Here is a 15,739-nt window from a genome sequence, read left to right as displayed (position 1 = left end):
GCCAACAAAGCAGAGTGTGCCAAGCTTAACCACTAGGCCACAGGGCCGGCCCCTGATGTTCTTCATTTCACATCACAGACACAGCCAGTTATGCTCAAAACATTTTATTCCTTCTTGCTCCTTTTACCCCCCATCCCAGATCCAAGCCCGAGCTCAGTTCCGGTGGGGGCTCAGTCCTCCGGAGTCCAGGAGTCAGGGCTGAAGGGGGGCATGGCAGCCAATGAGGCAAGATTGAGGCCTTTTCTGTCTTTGAAAACATGCTGCCCAGAGGCAGCCCCAGCCCAGAAGACAGGAAGAGGGTGAAGTGATGGGGCTCATCAAGCAGAGCAGGTGGGGTGCTGGAGCCAGCCCTTCAGCAGCAATCAGCTAGGCAGCTGCCCAGTCTTCTAGAAAGAGAGTGAGGAGCCAGGGCCTCTTTTCATAGCTAAGGGTCCTTGGGGGCTCCATAGGAGCCCAACCAATAGGCTTGTGGATAGCAGGTGTAGGTGGCCAGAGGTTCTAGCCAGTACCACAGGCAGTAAAACTCCTAACTCTGGATTTAGTCCCAAAGAACAGACCCAGAAGAGTGGACTCAAAATTCAGGATGGTGCCCTGAACTCCCACAGGGTCCTGGGAGGAAGGAGTGGCTCAAGCCAGGCCCAGGCCCACAGAATGTCAGGGAGCGGCAGGTCCATTCAGAGGAACAGGTGTCTATCCTTGGGTGCAACGTGGAAGTTCTGGAAGCAGAGTCAGCTCCTAGGGTGAGTAGCTCAGTGCTCGTGCCATGCACCGAGGAAGCCCAGGGTCAGGCCTAGTGGCAGCAGCAAGATGGGCCCCAAGAAGCCCTGGGCTGCAGCAGAGTTGAAGGCCAGATGGTTGCTGCAGAGGTTGCTGTCGGGCTGGGACTCGTGGATTTGGGGCACCACACGAGGCTGGAGCTTTGCAACATGGTGGTTAATCCAGGAGGCATAGCTGGAGGTCAGAGTGTACACACCAGGCCTGTTGGGGGCCCCACAGGCATCGCCCCAGCTCACAATGCCTGCCAGGTACCAGAGGCCCCCCACAGGACAGGAGAGTGGGCCCCCAGAGTCACCCTGAGGAGAAAAGCCATATCACGGCTGTTAGGACCAGGACCCAGGCCTTCAATCATCCATGCCAGCCCCATCCAGCCCTCATCTTCCAAGATGCGCTTGTCTCAGCCATTCCCCTGGACCCCCTGAATTTACCTGGCAGGCATCCTTGCCCCCCTTTACATGGCCAGCACACACCATGTCCTCCTGAATAAAATGGGGCTCATCGGGCTTGGCGTTGATGTTGTACAGGCAGTTACATGTCTCGCGACTAATCAGTGGCACCTCAAGTTGCTGCAGTGGCCTGGGGGCCTGGAGGCTCACTGTGGGGGCAAAAGATGCTTACCCAGGGCCTTCTACCCTGAGTCCGGCTCCCCTCCATGCCTCTAGATGTCAGCGCCCACCTCACCTGAGGGGGCCACATGGCCCCATCCGGTGACAGTACATTGGAGGCCATTGGGGAAGGAGGCGTTGGCTGCAGGGAGGCAGATGGGCCGGATGTAGCGGGAGAAGGTGATGGGGCTGCTGAGACGGAGGAGCGCAATGTCGCCCTGGGAGCCCTCCTGGCGGTAGCTGGTGTGGGAAATGATCTGCGCCACGGTACGGACCTGGGCCTCAGTGGAGTAGGAGTCCAGCTTGTCGGCCCCCAGCTTTACCTCATAGTCTTCCTTGCGGTGCTCCCTGTAGGCAGAAGGGCAAAGGCTGGGACCCAGGAAACCTGTCCTAGCTCCCTGATCCCTGTTGCCTTGTAGCATCCCACCCCAGATTCTCATGCCAGGCGAAGGACCTTTCAGGCCCCAAACAGCGCCCTGGTTTTATCCTGTCACCCCTGGCCTTCACTCCTGATACCCCTAGACACAATGCAGAACCCCAACCTCTGACCTAGACTGATCTCTAAACTTTGGGCCTCCAGCCCACTTTTGACTTCCCTGCCCCCCATCCAGTTGGTACCTTGGGAAGCAGTGAGCAGCCGACAGCACCCACTCCTCAGACACAAGAGAACCGCCACACACATGGGTGCCATCATAGGTGATGCTGACCTGCCAGGGCCACTGGCCAGGGGCTGCACTGCCACCACCTGTGACGCGTGCTTGGGAGGCCATGCCGCACAAGGCTGCTCAGGGAGGAAGGAGAGCAAGTCAGGCCCTTCTGGGGCCCCCACACCAGGTCCTTAGCCCTGCCACTCCCCATATAGCCCAGGAGATCTGGTTTGGAGCTTGGGAAGTGAATTCACAGAAGCCAGCCAACCCTCTGTCCCCATCCCACTGCTCACCAGTCATGGTCAGTTCTGCCCCCTTGCCATCCTAGACCCACTACCTAATTCAGGTCTCACCCGGCTTCCTTCCTCTCAGGCCTTCCTGCCTTCCATCCCATCCACTCCTTATAAGTCTGAAGATCTTTATAAACCACAAATCTGGCCAGGTCACACCCCTGCCTAAATCCTTCCCCGGCTCCACACTGCCTTTAAGATACATTCCAGCCCTTCCATGACATTGACATCTACTCCAGCCATCTCTCTGGACACTTCCTGTCGCATACATGGGGTCACATACCTGTTCGCCTCTAGATCTTTACTTATCCAGGTCACTCTGCCTAGAACACCTTTCCTCATCCCTACTGTGCTCAGCAAACTTCTCTTTGCCTATGGAAACTGTGCAAATGTCAGCCTCTCCGGAACCTGCCCTGACTCTGCTGGCTGAGTTAGGCAATGCCTCAGAGCTCCCAGGGCCCCGTGCTTCCCCAGCACTGCCCGATCACACAATTGTTCCCGTGTCTATGACTGTGTCTGCTTCAACACACCAACCTGGGCGTTCCCTAGCGGCAGGGACTAGAGCAGATCCCAGGTGCCCAGCGCCCAGCACAGGGCTGGGCACACAGAGGGAGTTGTGGCTGTGTGTTGAACAGATATACAGAACAGCCGGGCTCCCATGGTGTGAATGTCTAGTTTCCAGGACAGCCCCACCCCCACTGAGGCCACTGTTTGAAGCAGGACCTAACTGCTCTTCACAAAGTCACCTTCCCAAGAGCATAGAAAACTGCCCAGCCAGGCCCCTCCTCCTGATAATAATGACAATAGCTACTATTTAGTGACTGTTTAAACAATGCCAGGCCCCAAAGGGGCTTTCACTTCCTTTATTTTCTTGACTCCTCATACAGCCCCAGGAGATAGACATAATCAACTTCATTTTAGAGGTGAGAGGACTGGCTAGTAAGTGGTGAAGCCCGGATTGAAAACCTGATTTGGAGTCCGGTGGTGTGCCTTCCAAGAAAGGAGACCCTTGGTTTGTTTCTCTCCAAAGGACCCACCTTTGGAGTCAGACCTGGGTTTAAATCCTAGCTCTGCTGCTTAGGGCTGTGTACCCTTGGGCAAGTCACTTCTGTGTGCCTCAGTTTCTTTATCCATAGAACGAGGGCTTATAATCCTATCTCACAGAGCTATTGTGAGACTTAAATAAGGGACTTAAATTAGACAATATGGGTGGGCGAGACAGCCCTGCAGAGAGAGGGTCAGGCACTCATTAAACACTCCATGGGAATCTGAGTCCATGTCCCCTCCTCTTCCCCTCCCCTACCGTCCCGGCAAGCCTCACCTTCGGCCCCGTCAGCTCCTGGAGGGAAAGAGAAAGAGGGAGAGGTAAGCAGAGAAGACGAGGTGCCAGACCCCTTAGCACCTGCCGCTTCTTGGGAGTGCCGGCCCCCCCAGGAAGCCAAAGCTGAAGGGAGAGGGAGAAGTCAAGCGCGAGGGAGGCCCAGCCCAGGGTTCTTGAGCCCAGAATAAGGGACGTGCCCCATAAAAGGGTTATACTACCCTCGGCCCCTGTGCACCACCCCTCCCCGCGTCCCGCGCTCCCCGCCTGCACATACTCACCCATCCCGGACTGGAATAATCCGAGCAAAAGCAGAATGGCCACAGCCTCCAGATGCCCAGACCCTAGGCCCGCCCTCTGGGCCATGGCCCAGGATGAGGGCCCCTGGGGAGACACCAGGCACCCACAGGAAGGGACCTAGGGCTGGTTTCAAAGGCAAGATCCAGATGTTAGGTCCAGACGGAAGGGATCCCGGAATCCACACCGGGAACGGGGAGCAGGTGTCCAAGGCTGGCTTTGAAGGCACGGAGCAGGCACAAGAGGAGACTGTCTCCACAGCCAGCAGTGAGGACACGTCTCTAGCACAGCCTGGCTACGCAGAGACCTTCCAGAGTGGCGGCTCTTTGGAGAAAGGCACCTACCTGCCGGCCCCTCCCCTGGCCCCGCCCTCCTGCTCAGCTCTGTTGGCTTCATTTGCCACCAAAGTGCTGAGTCCTCTCAGACCCCTAGACTCTTCGTGTGTGTGTGTCTGTGTCTGTCTGACAGACAGAGAGACAGAGAGAGAGATCAGCCAGAGAGCAGCCCCGGGCAGGACTGGGAACCCTGAGGGCCTGACTCCCTGGAGTGCTACCCAATTGCTGTTTGCCCCAGGTTTTTCAGGTCTCCCAGACAGTTATGTCCCCCCAGGGCCTGGCCCAGCCTTTGTTATCATCGGGCCACAGCCACTCCTGCCTCCTTCTCTCCTTAGGCCTGGTGTCTGAACCCAGGACACCCGGGTCTGCCCGGGGCTAGGGCCATTTCAGGCTTCTGTGAAGCCGGCAGCCTCATCCGCTTGTGGTGAGGTGTGGTGAGCGTGTCTGGCAGTGCCAATCATCCCACAAATATTTACTGAGCACCCACTGTGTTCCAGGCATGGGAGACAAAGCAGACACCGTCCCTGCCTTCCCTGAGCTCACCCTGAAGTAAGGATGACAGACTTGAATCAGATAGTCACACAAGCAATTACAGAATAATTTCAAAGTAGAAACTGTGATGGAGAAAGAAGAATGGGGGCTCTGGGAGCCATTCACAGGTGCTTGACATGGCTGGCATCAAGAAGGGATCCTCGAGGAAGTGCCTTTAGAACTGAGACCTAAAGGGGTTATGAAAAGGTGTTAACAAGGCAGAGCTGGGGGAAGGGTGTTTCAGGTGAAGCGTTCTCATGTGGAGGGCGCAGGTGGCACAGGTTTGGGGGAAGGAGGCCCGAGTGACCGGGTTGGGGGCCAGGTGCACCCTCTGTCAGTGTATGAGTCTGTGGGCACTGGGAATGTGTGTTGGCTTCAAGCTTCAGAAACACAGACCCCTGCTTCCCCGCCTACCTTCCATAAGACTAGACCGCCGAGCCAGAAGTTCAGGACCCAAACCAGAGGGTGGGGAATTACTGGAGTGAGGGGACAGAGGCTGACTCCGGAAGGCGTCTAAGCTGGGGAAGAGGGGGCAAGATATGGCATTGTGGGTGGGTTTAGGTAGTGGATGAGGTATATTAAATGTTTGTGGGGGATGGCATATGAGTGATGGGCTGGGTATGGGGAGCAGGGGGTGATGTCTGTCCCTGTGCAGATTCGGGGGACTATTCTTTTTGGGACCTGGTAGCTAAAGATAAGCCTGGCCCTTCAACAACCTCTGCCCATCTCCTCAGTCTCCCAAGCAGAACTTCCAACTTCCCTCTAGGTCTCCCCTCCCCCATCCTCTGCCTATTCAACCCAGAGATTTGACTGCAGCCCGGGGTGACCCCTCTGCACCCTCATCAGCTGGCTTCCACCCCAAGCACCCCCCTTTCCTCATTTGCCCTTTTTCTGTGCTCAAACATCACCTCCTCTATGACCCTTTCCTGACCCTCAGCCAAGGGTGTCCATGTGTGTCCCCCACTACACTGGGAGCACTTCGTGGGCTTATCTATCAAACCTCAGCTGTGCCCTGACTTAGTAGTCAGCAAGAAATGTGCTCGAGTTAATGCAGGGAGCAGCACTGGTTGGGGGAGGGGAGGGAGTGGGATGTACACACACACAAGCATGATGGGGCCCAAACCTGGGGGCTCTGGGCAGGGCCTGAAAGTGGTGGACCCTTGAAGGGTTCAAGTGTCATGTGTGTGTACTGGGGACACTGGAGGTGTACACTTTGGGGCATCATTCATCAGGGTGTGTTATGGGGGGCGGCTCCCTGTGGATATAAGATATGGTAGACAGACCCTGGAATCTCAGAGTGCTGGACCCTTCCTCTGACCCTCACTCTCAGTCTTTCTTGTTCTGGGGGGAGGGGCAGCAGGGTCTGAGCTAGGGCTGAGGTGTCCAGCAGGTGCTGGGGATGCTGATTCCATTGGAGAGGTGACACACACTCAGCTGGCCACCCAACCTCCAACACCCTGGGGCAAGAATGAGGGACAGCTGCCACGTTATCAGGGACACATTTCCTGGGAGCCCAAGGCTTGACTCACAGAGACCCAGGAGGGAGCGTCCCTATCCCTGGGGCTTCCCCCAGCCCCTCAGGCTGCCCCCAGCAATGTCACCAGGCCACGTGTCTGTGGTTACACCTTTATTGTCTGCTCCACTGCCCCCAAGGATTCCAGGGCCTGAAATGGCGGGGCACTGAGGCCCAATGATCTGAAGCCGCTGCACTCTAGGTGGGTGGGGCGTTGTGGAGATTTTGACAAAGGAACAGAGCCGGTTGGGTCACATTCCAGCCCCACTGGGCGGGAAGTGGAAGGCTGGAGGGGGCTGGCGGGGGACAAGGAGAGGTAGCCCAGGGACCCAGGCCCCCTCAGCCCTGGATCAGGGGCATCAGTAGCAGCAGGAACAGAGCAGCCTGAGGGGATCCTGAGGCCCTGGCCATGTCTGGGGGGCAGAGATCGCTGCCTTCAGGGGGCCAATAGGAGCCACTGGGGGGCAGGAAATGGGCCTCCCCCACTGTCTGAGAGATCCAGACTTCTTCAGGGCCAATGGCAGCGAACAGCTCCCTGCTCCCGCGAACAGCCAAGCCCACAAGGACCCAGGAGCCCCCCTCAGTCTGGCACAGGAGCGGAGGTGCTGAGGTCACCTGCAGTGTCAGAGCCAAGGCCAAAATCGTCTCTCACCCTCCTGGTCCTCTGCACCTTCTCCTAAAGTCCAGCCACAAAGCACTGCTTGTCTCCATCCTTAGGCATCCTGGCCCCTGGTCTCTCTCCAAGGTCCGGCCAGAAAGCAGTGCTTCTTCCCATTTGGGGCCCAGTACCCAAGAATTCCAATCCTGCTCTCTCTCTAGGGTCCAGCTGCCCAACACTGCCTCTCCCCTCCCTGGACCAGGATGCCCAGGCCCTTGTACCTCACACCTGTCCTCCTGCCCCTCTGCATACAGGACACAGAGAGTCCCAGGGGGCAGAATGCCCTGATAGAGGCAGTGACAGAGTCGTGGTGTCAAGATGGAGACAGCAGCAGCCACAGGGACTAGAGAGAAGAAAGAGGGTTGTCCCAGGGATTCTGGCCTCCAGTCACCTCTCACCTCCAGGACCCAGGGCTCTCACCTCGGTCTTGGGGGTCCTTCCAGCCCAGCACCCAGCAGCTGGCCCCCAGGGGGATACCTCCTGGGTGAAGGCAGATGGGCAAGGCTGATGGGGAGGGCTTCACCCGGGAGCTCAGCTCCAGAAGGGCCAGGGGGGGCCGAAGTCCCAGGTGCCGGGGCAGGCGGATGCTGATGACCAAACGGGATACCTGGTGGCCCTGTGGGAGGGGGCTGGCCCCTGCCCGGCCCAGGTACACTTCAATATAAGGCACTGTTGTAGAGCCCAGCCTGTTGGAACAAGGCCCAGTGTCACCTCCTGTCCCCCCTGCTCCTGATTGCTACTAAAATTCTTCCCAGCCCAGGGGAAAGTGTGGAATGAATCTCCAGGGTCATTCCACCAACTCTCTCATTATTCCTCCCTCTGAATCTCTCTTCTGTCTCAAAACACTTCACAGCAATTTCCCTGCGCTGTAAGAGCCCTCAATGGCAAGAGTCCTTTGGTCCATCTCCAATTCTTCCCTCTTGCCCAGGAGATAAGTGAGACCCACCTGAGGACACAGTGAGTGGCTGCCAGGACCCAGCCTGGGGCCACGAGGATCCCAGTGCAGACTCGATCTCCAGCCACATGCACCTCTGCCAGCCAGGGCCACAGGACCCCCATCAGAGCGGGCTCTGGCCGCAGGCCACAGGCTAGGGAGAGGAGGTGACCACCTCAGTGGGGACCCCACAGCTGACCCCTGAAGCCCCTACCATGGGTCTAAGCATCACCAGGAACTAAGCCCCAATGGTCCTCCTCACCACCATGCTCTGTGTGTGGGGGACAAGTCTGTATCTCAGTCTCCTCCCCCTCAGGGCCCCAGTCCCAGGCCAGCTGGTCCTCTAGGTAGGCTCCCCGAGTCACATGGCTGATCCACGGGCCATGGGTTTGCAGGGGGAAGAAGGCTCTGGGACGTAGGCAGCCACTGGAGAAGTCTCTGATTCCAGCCAGGAACCAGGTCCCCTCCTCCCGGCACAGAAGGCTCCAACTCGAGTCGTTCTGTTGCAAGAGAGCATGTGCGTTGCCAGCCTCTGTGTGAGTGTGCGCAAGTTGGTGAGAGTGTATCAAAGATCCTGGGGCTTTCCTGGACTCCACAATCTCCTGTACTCGGACATAACAGGTCCCACCTCCTCCAAGCCAGGCTCCAATACTAATCTATATAAAAAGTCAGCCCTTGCTTTAGGATTCTCTTTAAACCGAAGGGTAGCAAGAAGGCCCAACATCGCCCTGGGCCCGCCTCAGGCCCCTCCCGAAAGTCCTCCAGGACCCGGCTCCGCCCCCAGAGCGCTCAGCCTCATTCCGAGCCCCCTCGGCCCCTCTGGGTCCTCCTCAGACCAGCAGGCTCCGCCCCCGCCGCTCACCCAGCAGCGGCCCGCCTCCTCCTCCTCCTCCTGGTAGGCGGGGCAGAGCGCGTGGGGCGGGTCTCCCGGTAGCGGCACTGACGCCCCCTGGCGGCCGTACAGGCAGTGACACCACCAGCCGCCCAGCAGCTCCGCCTCAAGCAGCGTGCTGGGGCCAGACGCGGGCTCTGGGAGGGAAAAGGGAGCGAGGCCGCGCTGCGGCCCAGTCGGGCCCCGCGCCGCCCACCTCGCCCAGCGCCGGGCCCCTGCTCACCCCCGCGGCCCCAGCGACCCAGGCGGCAGCGGCTCCCGGGCAGGAAATAGTGTTCTGGGTGCGGTAAGCATACTGGCCGCGGGGCTGCGCTCAGATTCACGGGCGCGCGCAGCTGCAGCAGCGCCAGGTCCGAGGCGTCGTCCCACGAGGCGTTCTCATGCGGCACGAGGTGCGCCACCTGCTCCGCGCGTGGGCGCGAGGGCAGCAGCACGCGCCAGTTGTCCAGGTCGCGGGGCTGGCGGTCTGAGTTGATGAGGCTGTGGGATAGGGAGACTGGGGACGTGGGCCGGATCCTGCACACTCAGCTCGAAACCTCGCACTCCGGCTTAGGCTCTAGCCTAGGCGAGGATCCTGCATCCCTGGCCTGAGGCCTGAGAACTGCGTACTCAGACCCCTGCATCCTGGATGGAACTTATACTACCCTTCTACTTGCCCCCAATAGACTAGGACCCCGCTTTGCGAGTTGGATCCTACATCTCCCAAGGGGACCCCACATCCTGACCCCGCCCAGGGAAAGAGCTGGGGCCGTGTAGACAGTGTCTCAGGCTGATGGGGGGGGCAAGAATCTGTGTTTTTACTCACTCCAGGAAGCAGCTGGCAGGTGCCAAGACCCAGCTTTCAGACACCAGCGCCCCATGGCAGGGTTTGGATCCTGGCACCATCACCTGGGCTTCCCAGGGCCAGGACCCTGGCCGCGGGGCCTTCCCACACTCTGAGGGGTGAGAGGCCTGGGTCAGGGGGCCTCCTGAACCCCCAGCCCTTTCCACTCCAACTCAAATCTCTCATGTCCAGCTGACATCCAGGAGTCTTGCCCCCTCACCTGGCAGGGCGATGGTGCAGTTCTCATCCGTGGCCTCCAAAGGTCCTGACTGGGGCTCCCGGGACTGGGGGGGAAAGGCAGGCCCCGGCTCTGACCCTATCACCTGTTCCTGTATCCATGCCTCATAGGGAGCCACAGCAGTGAAGACTCCAGGCCGGTTCCTCCGCCCACAGCCAAAGCCAAAGCTGGTGATTCCTGCCTGGAACCATCGGCCACCTTCCTCACAGACCAGGGGTCCCCCAGAGTCTCCCTGATGATAGATGACTCAGTGTCAGGAGATCAGCTCAGGGACCCAGCACTTATACCCACCAGCACCTCACAGAGTTTCTACACCTCTTCTTGATGGCTCAACATACAGCCACCTTCTCCTAGAAACCTGCCTTGGCTGTGCCTTGTTCTCTGTATTCCCTACAACTCTAAACAGAAGAAAGCCTTGTAAAGCAGAAAGGTTTATGAGCGGCCAAAGCCGGGAGCACCAAGCTAATGTATTAAAGGCCATGCCAGAGAGGCCTGCAGGTCTCATTCAGAGCCAAATGATTCTTGTTCATTAAATAGTTCAAATAAACCCTGTCTTGGGTTTCTGAGTTCACCCAATTGATAAAGTAAATCAGAGATGCCATCATGCAGGAGGAAGAGGCTGTTAGAAATAGGCAATCTAGGGGCTGGCCCCGTGGCTTAGCGGTTAAGTGCGCGTGCTCCGCTACTGGCAGCCCGGGTTCGGATCCCCAGCGCGCACCGACGCACCGCTTCTCTGGCCATGCTGAGGCCGCGTCCCACATACAGCAACTAGAAGGACGTGCAACTATGACATACAACTATCTACTGGGGCTTTGGGGGGAAAATAAATAAATAAAAATTTAAAAAAAAGAAAAAGACATAGGCAATCTAAAAGCAGCAAGAAGGGACAGTTTGAAAGCAAGTAAGGAGGAAGAACTACAATGAACAGACACTAAACCAATGCCTCTGGGGCCATTTAATGCTGGGGCATTGTCCCTAAGACATTTCTGTAATCCAGGTCGGGCATCTCTGTGACCTGACGAGAGTCACAAAGAAGGTTCAGAATCATCTAGAACTGTGCTGTCCAATATGGTAGACACTAGCCACATATGGCTATTTAAATTAAAATTAATTAAAATGAAATAAAATTAAAAATTCATTTCTCAGTCACCCTAGCCACATTTCAAATGTTCAATAGCCAATGTGGCTAGTAACTACCATACTGGACAGCACAAAGAACATTTCTATCATCATAGGAAGTTATACTGGACAGTGCTGGTCTAGAGGAATTTGAATTGTTTGCAATCCTGTTCAAGAAGGCAGGGGATTATGTCCACAGGTCCTGGAACCTCATAATTGAGAGGGACCCTGAAGACCATCTAGCTTGAATTCCCATCACCACCAGGCATGCTTGAGTGCCCTCAAAAATGTGTGTCATTTGAGGAAAGTTTCTGGGTTAAAATATACTATGTTTTGGCCTTCAGCAGGTTATCTGGAAGATTTCCTTCTGTGAAGAATTAATTCATTTTTTTAAATAACTATTTATCGAGTGTCTACTAAGTAACAGGTGCTGTGCTCTGAGCTGGAATGTGGGATTATAATAATAATAATAATGATAATAATAGCTAATACTTATTTAGCTCTTATTAAGGACCAAGCACTGTTCTAAGTGCTTTCATGTATACAAATTCATTTAATCGTCGTAACTACCCTGTGAGGTGGGTAACACTATCATCTCCATCTTCCAGATGAGAAAGTCTGGACATGGAGTGGTTAAATAACTTGGCCAAGGTCACACAGCTAATGAGTGGTGGTGCTGGGCTTCCAACCAGGCCAACTCACTCCAGAGTGACCACTGCACTATACTGCCATAAATAACAGTGCCCACTTGTTGAGACCCAAATTCTGTCCATTTATAATCTTCACATCAATCCTATCCATTGGCAGTCTTGCCCTCTTTTTGCAGATGAGGCTCAGAGATATGAGAGAGAAGAGATCTATTTCTAACACCACTTCCTATTGGTTAGGGCTCTGCCTGGCCCTGTTGGGCAGGTGCAGGGACCTCCTCTCACCTGGCAGGTGTCCTTGCGGCCCTCCCGGTAGCCAGCACACAGCATCCCTGGCAATAGCTGGAAAGTGAGGTTGAAGGGCCCGGGCCGGCTGTAGAGACACTGACAGGCAGTCTCTCCCAGCAGCCTGAGCTCTACTTCTTGTAGCACCCAGGGGAGAGGCAGGGGGTCTGCAGGCAGAACCAGAGAGCAAATGCTGTGAGGCAGGTAGGGAGTGCCCTGCTCCCCAGGGCTCAGCTTTGTCCCCTCCAGCTGCCTCCTGGAAATCTCTTTCTAGATGCCCCATGGCACCTCAGCGCCCCACATCCAAAACCAATCATCACCTCCTCCTGCTCCTCTCTGTTCTTCTTCCTACATTCTCATCCCAGCATGGCCCCATCAGGCATCCATGGAGAGCTGCCATGGATGGTTGTGCACTGCACAAAGGTCCCCAGCCAACAAAGGATGCAGGCGGGGGTTAAAATCACTAAGCTCTGAGCCCTGACGTGGGCTGTGTCGGTCCTGAGGGGGCACGCTTTTCAACAAAGACATCATACAGACTGAATTACCAAGCCTGGAATCTGGGTGTCATCCTTGACCCATCTCAACTTTCCCTCCCCAATCACTTCCCAAGTCCAGAAAACCTCTCATTTGTGACTTCTTGGCATTTTCACTGCAACTGCCCGAGTTCAGGAGCCACAACTTTGAGCCTAGACGATTGGCTCAGCCTCCTCACTGGTCTGTTCCCCAACCCACCCTTCACTTGTTGCTGCCGGCGGAATTTTTTCAAAGCTCAGCTCTGGTCTTACCAGGAACAAGCAATGGATTCCACTGTCTAAACCTGAGGCCTCAGCCCTGTCCTGAGGTGAACGTAGTTTTGATGGAAACAAAGTCTCAGGATCCAGAAAGGGGTGGGGGAGCTACTTCCCTCCCCACCGGGAATCCTGAGAGGTCAGGTGATGGCTGAGGCTGTACTCAAGGGTCATCCAGGGAGGTTTGGGATTGATTGTCCCAGGGCTTTCTGGAGCTGAGGGGTACTCAGGCCCTTAGTCTGACCTGAAGGCCTTGGTGGTCCAGCCCCAGCAGCTTTTGCAGCCTCTGTTTCCTCCATCCCCTCCACTCCAGCCTGGCAACCTGGCCCTTCTCCATCCACTATGCCTCACCTGGGTCCCCAGGATGGCGTCCATTTCCCCCCAGTCCACATTCCTATAATGCCAACTAATGTGTTCTCTTCACAAAACCTCCCCAGAAATCTCCTGCTCTGGGTGCCCTTTGTCAGGATGGCCTGGCCCCCTCTGCACAGACTTCTTAGGTGCTCAGAATGACCCTTCCTTGTCACTTCCTGCCCTGAGGGGCCCCTGCAAGCAGAGGCTGTGGCATCTCCTCCTGAAGCCCCCTCGCCAAAGCCCCGGGCACTGCACAAGTCTGATTGCAGCAGATGTGGAATAATTGTGGGGCCTTGCTGACATGGAAAGGTAGCACTGGATAATGAGGATGATGGGGGATGGAAAAGTGGTCTATTTCACCCCACCCCCCGCCCGCTTACATAGGTGTTTGCTTATTTATTCAATTTATTGTTTGTCTCCCTGCTAGAGTGTAAGCTCTGAGAAGGCAGGGATTCTGGCTTATGTTCACTGGCGGATCTCTAAAGCCTAACGGTGCCCAGCACAAGGAGGTGCTCAAGAAATGTGTGTTGAATGAATGAAAGACGGACTGAACGAACCAGGGTGAGTAGGGAGAAGACAGGAGGTTGGGAAGCAAAGAGATGAGTGGGGGAGGTTAGGATGGGAGGAGGAGGGACGGGAGGAAAGAATGGCAGAACATGCATATAGTAATATGCCAGGGGCTGTGCTGCAGTGCCCGGGGCACCTAGGGTACAAATATCTAAAATGCATTAATTACCGCTATGCTAGGCACTGTGCTATAAACTTCACGTGGGTTTTCTCATTTAACCCACACAACAACCCCATGAACTGGGCACTATTTTCCTCAATTTTCAGGGGAGGAAATGGACTTAAGTGAAGTGCTTTGTCTGAAACAGCAGAGCTGGGATGGGAACCCTAGTCGAATCCTAAATCCAGGAAAAAAAAAACTAGAAGGAAAGGTGAGGAGGAGGGAATGGAGGGATGATTCAGTGGTCTTAGTTTGAGAGCCCTTGGGGCGGAGGGTAGATGCAGATAGGCACGGCACTTACCGTGGCCCAGCAGAAACCCGCCCTCCAGGTTCCGCCCGAGGCCCCGCCCCGTGGGCCCGCCCTGCCGGGGCCACCGCTTTTAGGACACGCCCCCAAGGTCCCGCCCTGAGGACCGCTCAGTAGGCTCCACCTCTGCGATAACCTCCCTCCCCGGACACCCTAAGCCTTGCTCACCCGCCTCCTGCACGTCGCCCCAGCCCGTGGCCCAGCAGGCTGTGCCATGAGCGAAGCGGTGCGAGGCGCGGGGCAGGCAGACGGGCCGCACGGCGGGGCCCAGGCTGGCGGGCGAGGCCAGGCGCAGCAGGGCCAAGTCGGAGCCCAGTTCCACGCTGCTGTAGTTGTCCGGCACCAGGATGGCGGCCACTGCGCGGACCTGCCCGCCGTCCAGGGGCCCGTCCTGGGAGTGCACGCCCAGCAGTACTGACCAATCGGCCGCGGGCTCCAAGGTCCCGTTCCTGCGCCGAGGGCGAGGCGGGAGGGGATTAGCTTGACCCTCTGGAGGGTGGGGGCTCAGAGCCGGGGAGAAGGTGGGGTCAGCAGGAACCCAGGAGGGGCGGAGTCGGACCCAGATTTGGTGCTGGGGCGATCGAGGTTGAGATACACTCTTAAAAGGGGAGGAGCGAATCTGATTTGGAGGTGGTTGATTAGGGGCATTGGAAAGATGAAATTCAGACTCGGATGTCTGGAGAGCGGTGGGACAGGTCTGCTGGCGGCACCACCACGCTCAGAACCAGGATACCCCGTAGAGCACCTTGGGGGAGAGCGAGGAGGCGGGCTCGGCTCCAAGTTAGCCTTGAGTACGCAGGGGTCAGGCTTTGGGCTGTGCTTGGCTTTTGAAGGAGAGGGGCTGGACAAGGGCGAATACTCACTTCACGAAACAGTGAGCAGCCGAGAGGACCCAGGAGGGGGCGATGAGGGAGCCCCCGCAGATGTGGCCCCCCCTCTGATGCAGGCTCACCTGCCACGGCCAGGTGCCCAGCTGCGCGTCTGAGCCCCCCATGATGCGGGCAGAGGGCTCAGGGCGACCGCAGTCTACAACGGCGTACCGAGGAGGTCATGGTTCGCTCCTGTCCCCCATGCCAGATGCACGGGTAACTCAGGAGAAAGCCCCCTCCCTGACCCCGCTTCACCTTGCCCCCTGAACAAATAACAGAGAGGACATAGGCACTTCTAAGTTTCTGGTCACTTTCACCTCACTCATCCCCTTCAGCCAGCCTTAACCTCCTTTAAGATCTGAGGACCTCCCCTCGCCATTCCTTACCCAGATCGTCAGGTTCTTCTTGGGTAGGACTAAGAGCTGTGAGTCAGAGGGTAAAGAGAGGAAGATTCTGGTGACTTCCAGCCCCTGACACTGCCCAGCCCCCATCTTCCTGATCTCCATCCTCCACCCCCTACCTTTCTCTTCTCCAGTTCCCTGCCCTTCCAGCCCCGCCACCAGCACCTGTGCTACCCCTTCTATTTTTTCTGACTTTCCCCCAGTCCAGCTGCCTTACCTGAGTCCTGGAAGGCTCCTGGGATGGGGCTGGTGGCTGGAAAGAGGGAGTCAGGGAGAAGCTGGAGACCTGTGCTTACAATGTGCCCACCCTGGCTCCTTCCCCACAAGCTTTACAGCTACTGCATCTCTCCATGGCCCCCAGGCCTCCTTTCTCCTCCTCTCAGG

The 15,739-nt window shown here is 56.9% G+C and overlaps 2 protein-coding genes across 2 annotated transcripts; both read right to left on the bottom strand.

Annotated features, from left to right (window-relative positions):
- Window positions 1-88: 88 nt before the first annotated feature.
- PRSS8 (serine protease 8) lies at window positions 89-4,242 on the bottom strand. The gene is made up of 6 exons (XM_058569557.1): window positions 3,919-4,242; window positions 3,641-3,658; window positions 2,001-2,163; window positions 1,459-1,730; window positions 1,206-1,372; window positions 89-1,073 (listed from the first exon to the last, which is right to left on the bottom strand). The coding sequence occupies exons 1-6, from the start codon at window positions 4,001-4,003 to the stop codon at window positions 750-752; spliced, it is 1,029 nt and encodes a 342-aa protein (XP_058425540.1). The 5' UTR covers window positions 4,004-4,242; the 3' UTR covers window positions 89-749.
- Window positions 4,243-5,619: 1,377 nt separating this feature from the next.
- On the bottom strand, window positions 5,620-15,079 carry PRSS36 (serine protease 36). Its single transcript, XM_058570546.1, has 12 exons — window positions 14,959-15,079; window positions 14,254-14,802; window positions 11,910-12,076; window positions 9,841-10,090; window positions 9,603-9,732; window positions 9,021-9,277; window positions 8,768-8,934; window positions 8,168-8,405; window positions 7,918-8,059; window positions 7,392-7,657; window positions 7,193-7,314; window positions 5,620-6,928 (listed from the first exon to the last, which is right to left on the bottom strand). The coding sequence occupies exons 1-12, from the start codon at window positions 15,077-15,079 to the stop codon at window positions 6,653-6,655; spliced, it is 2,685 nt and encodes an 894-aa protein (XP_058426529.1). The 3' UTR covers window positions 5,620-6,652.
- Between the last annotated feature and the right edge of the window lie 660 nt (window positions 15,080-15,739).

The sequence above is a fragment of the Diceros bicornis genome, chromosome 26 (assembly GCF_020826845.1).
Source record: "Diceros bicornis minor isolate mBicDic1 chromosome 26, mDicBic1.mat.cur, whole genome shotgun sequence".
NCBI lineage: Eukaryota > Metazoa > Chordata > Mammalia > Perissodactyla > Rhinocerotidae > Diceros > Diceros bicornis.
This window is presented reverse-complemented; position numbering and strand designations above follow the sequence as displayed.

What these genes read in the sequence shown, in the direction of transcription:
- PRSS8 (XM_058569557.1), bottom strand. Translation starts at nt 4,003, where the DNA reads ATGGCCCAGAGGGCGGGCCTAGGGTCTGGGCATCTGGAGGCTGTGGCC. An exon ending in GCTGCTCACTGCTTCCCAAG is followed by an intron (nt 1,731 to 2,000) that starts GTACCAACTGGA and finishes TTCTGCCTACAG; the next exon opens with GGAGCACCGCAAGGAAGACT. An exon ending in GGGGCAAGGATGCCTGCCAG is followed by an intron (nt 1,074 to 1,205) that starts GTAAATTCAGGG and finishes TTTTCTCCTCAG; the next exon opens with GGTGACTCTGGGGGCCCACT.
- PRSS36 (XM_058570546.1), bottom strand. Translation starts at nt 15,079, where the DNA reads ATGGGGGGCTCAGACGCGCAGCTGGGCACCTGGCCGTGGCAGGTGAGC. An exon ending in GGTCCTCTCGGCTGCTCACT is followed by an intron (nt 14,803 to 14,958) that starts GTTTCGTGAAGT and finishes CCTGGTTCTGAG; the next exon opens with CGTGGTGGTGCCGCCAGCAG. An exon ending in CTGCACCATCGCCCTGCCAG is followed by an intron (nt 9,733 to 9,840) that starts GTGAGGGGGCAA and finishes CTCACCCCTCAG; the next exon opens with AGTGTGGGAAGGCCCCGCGG.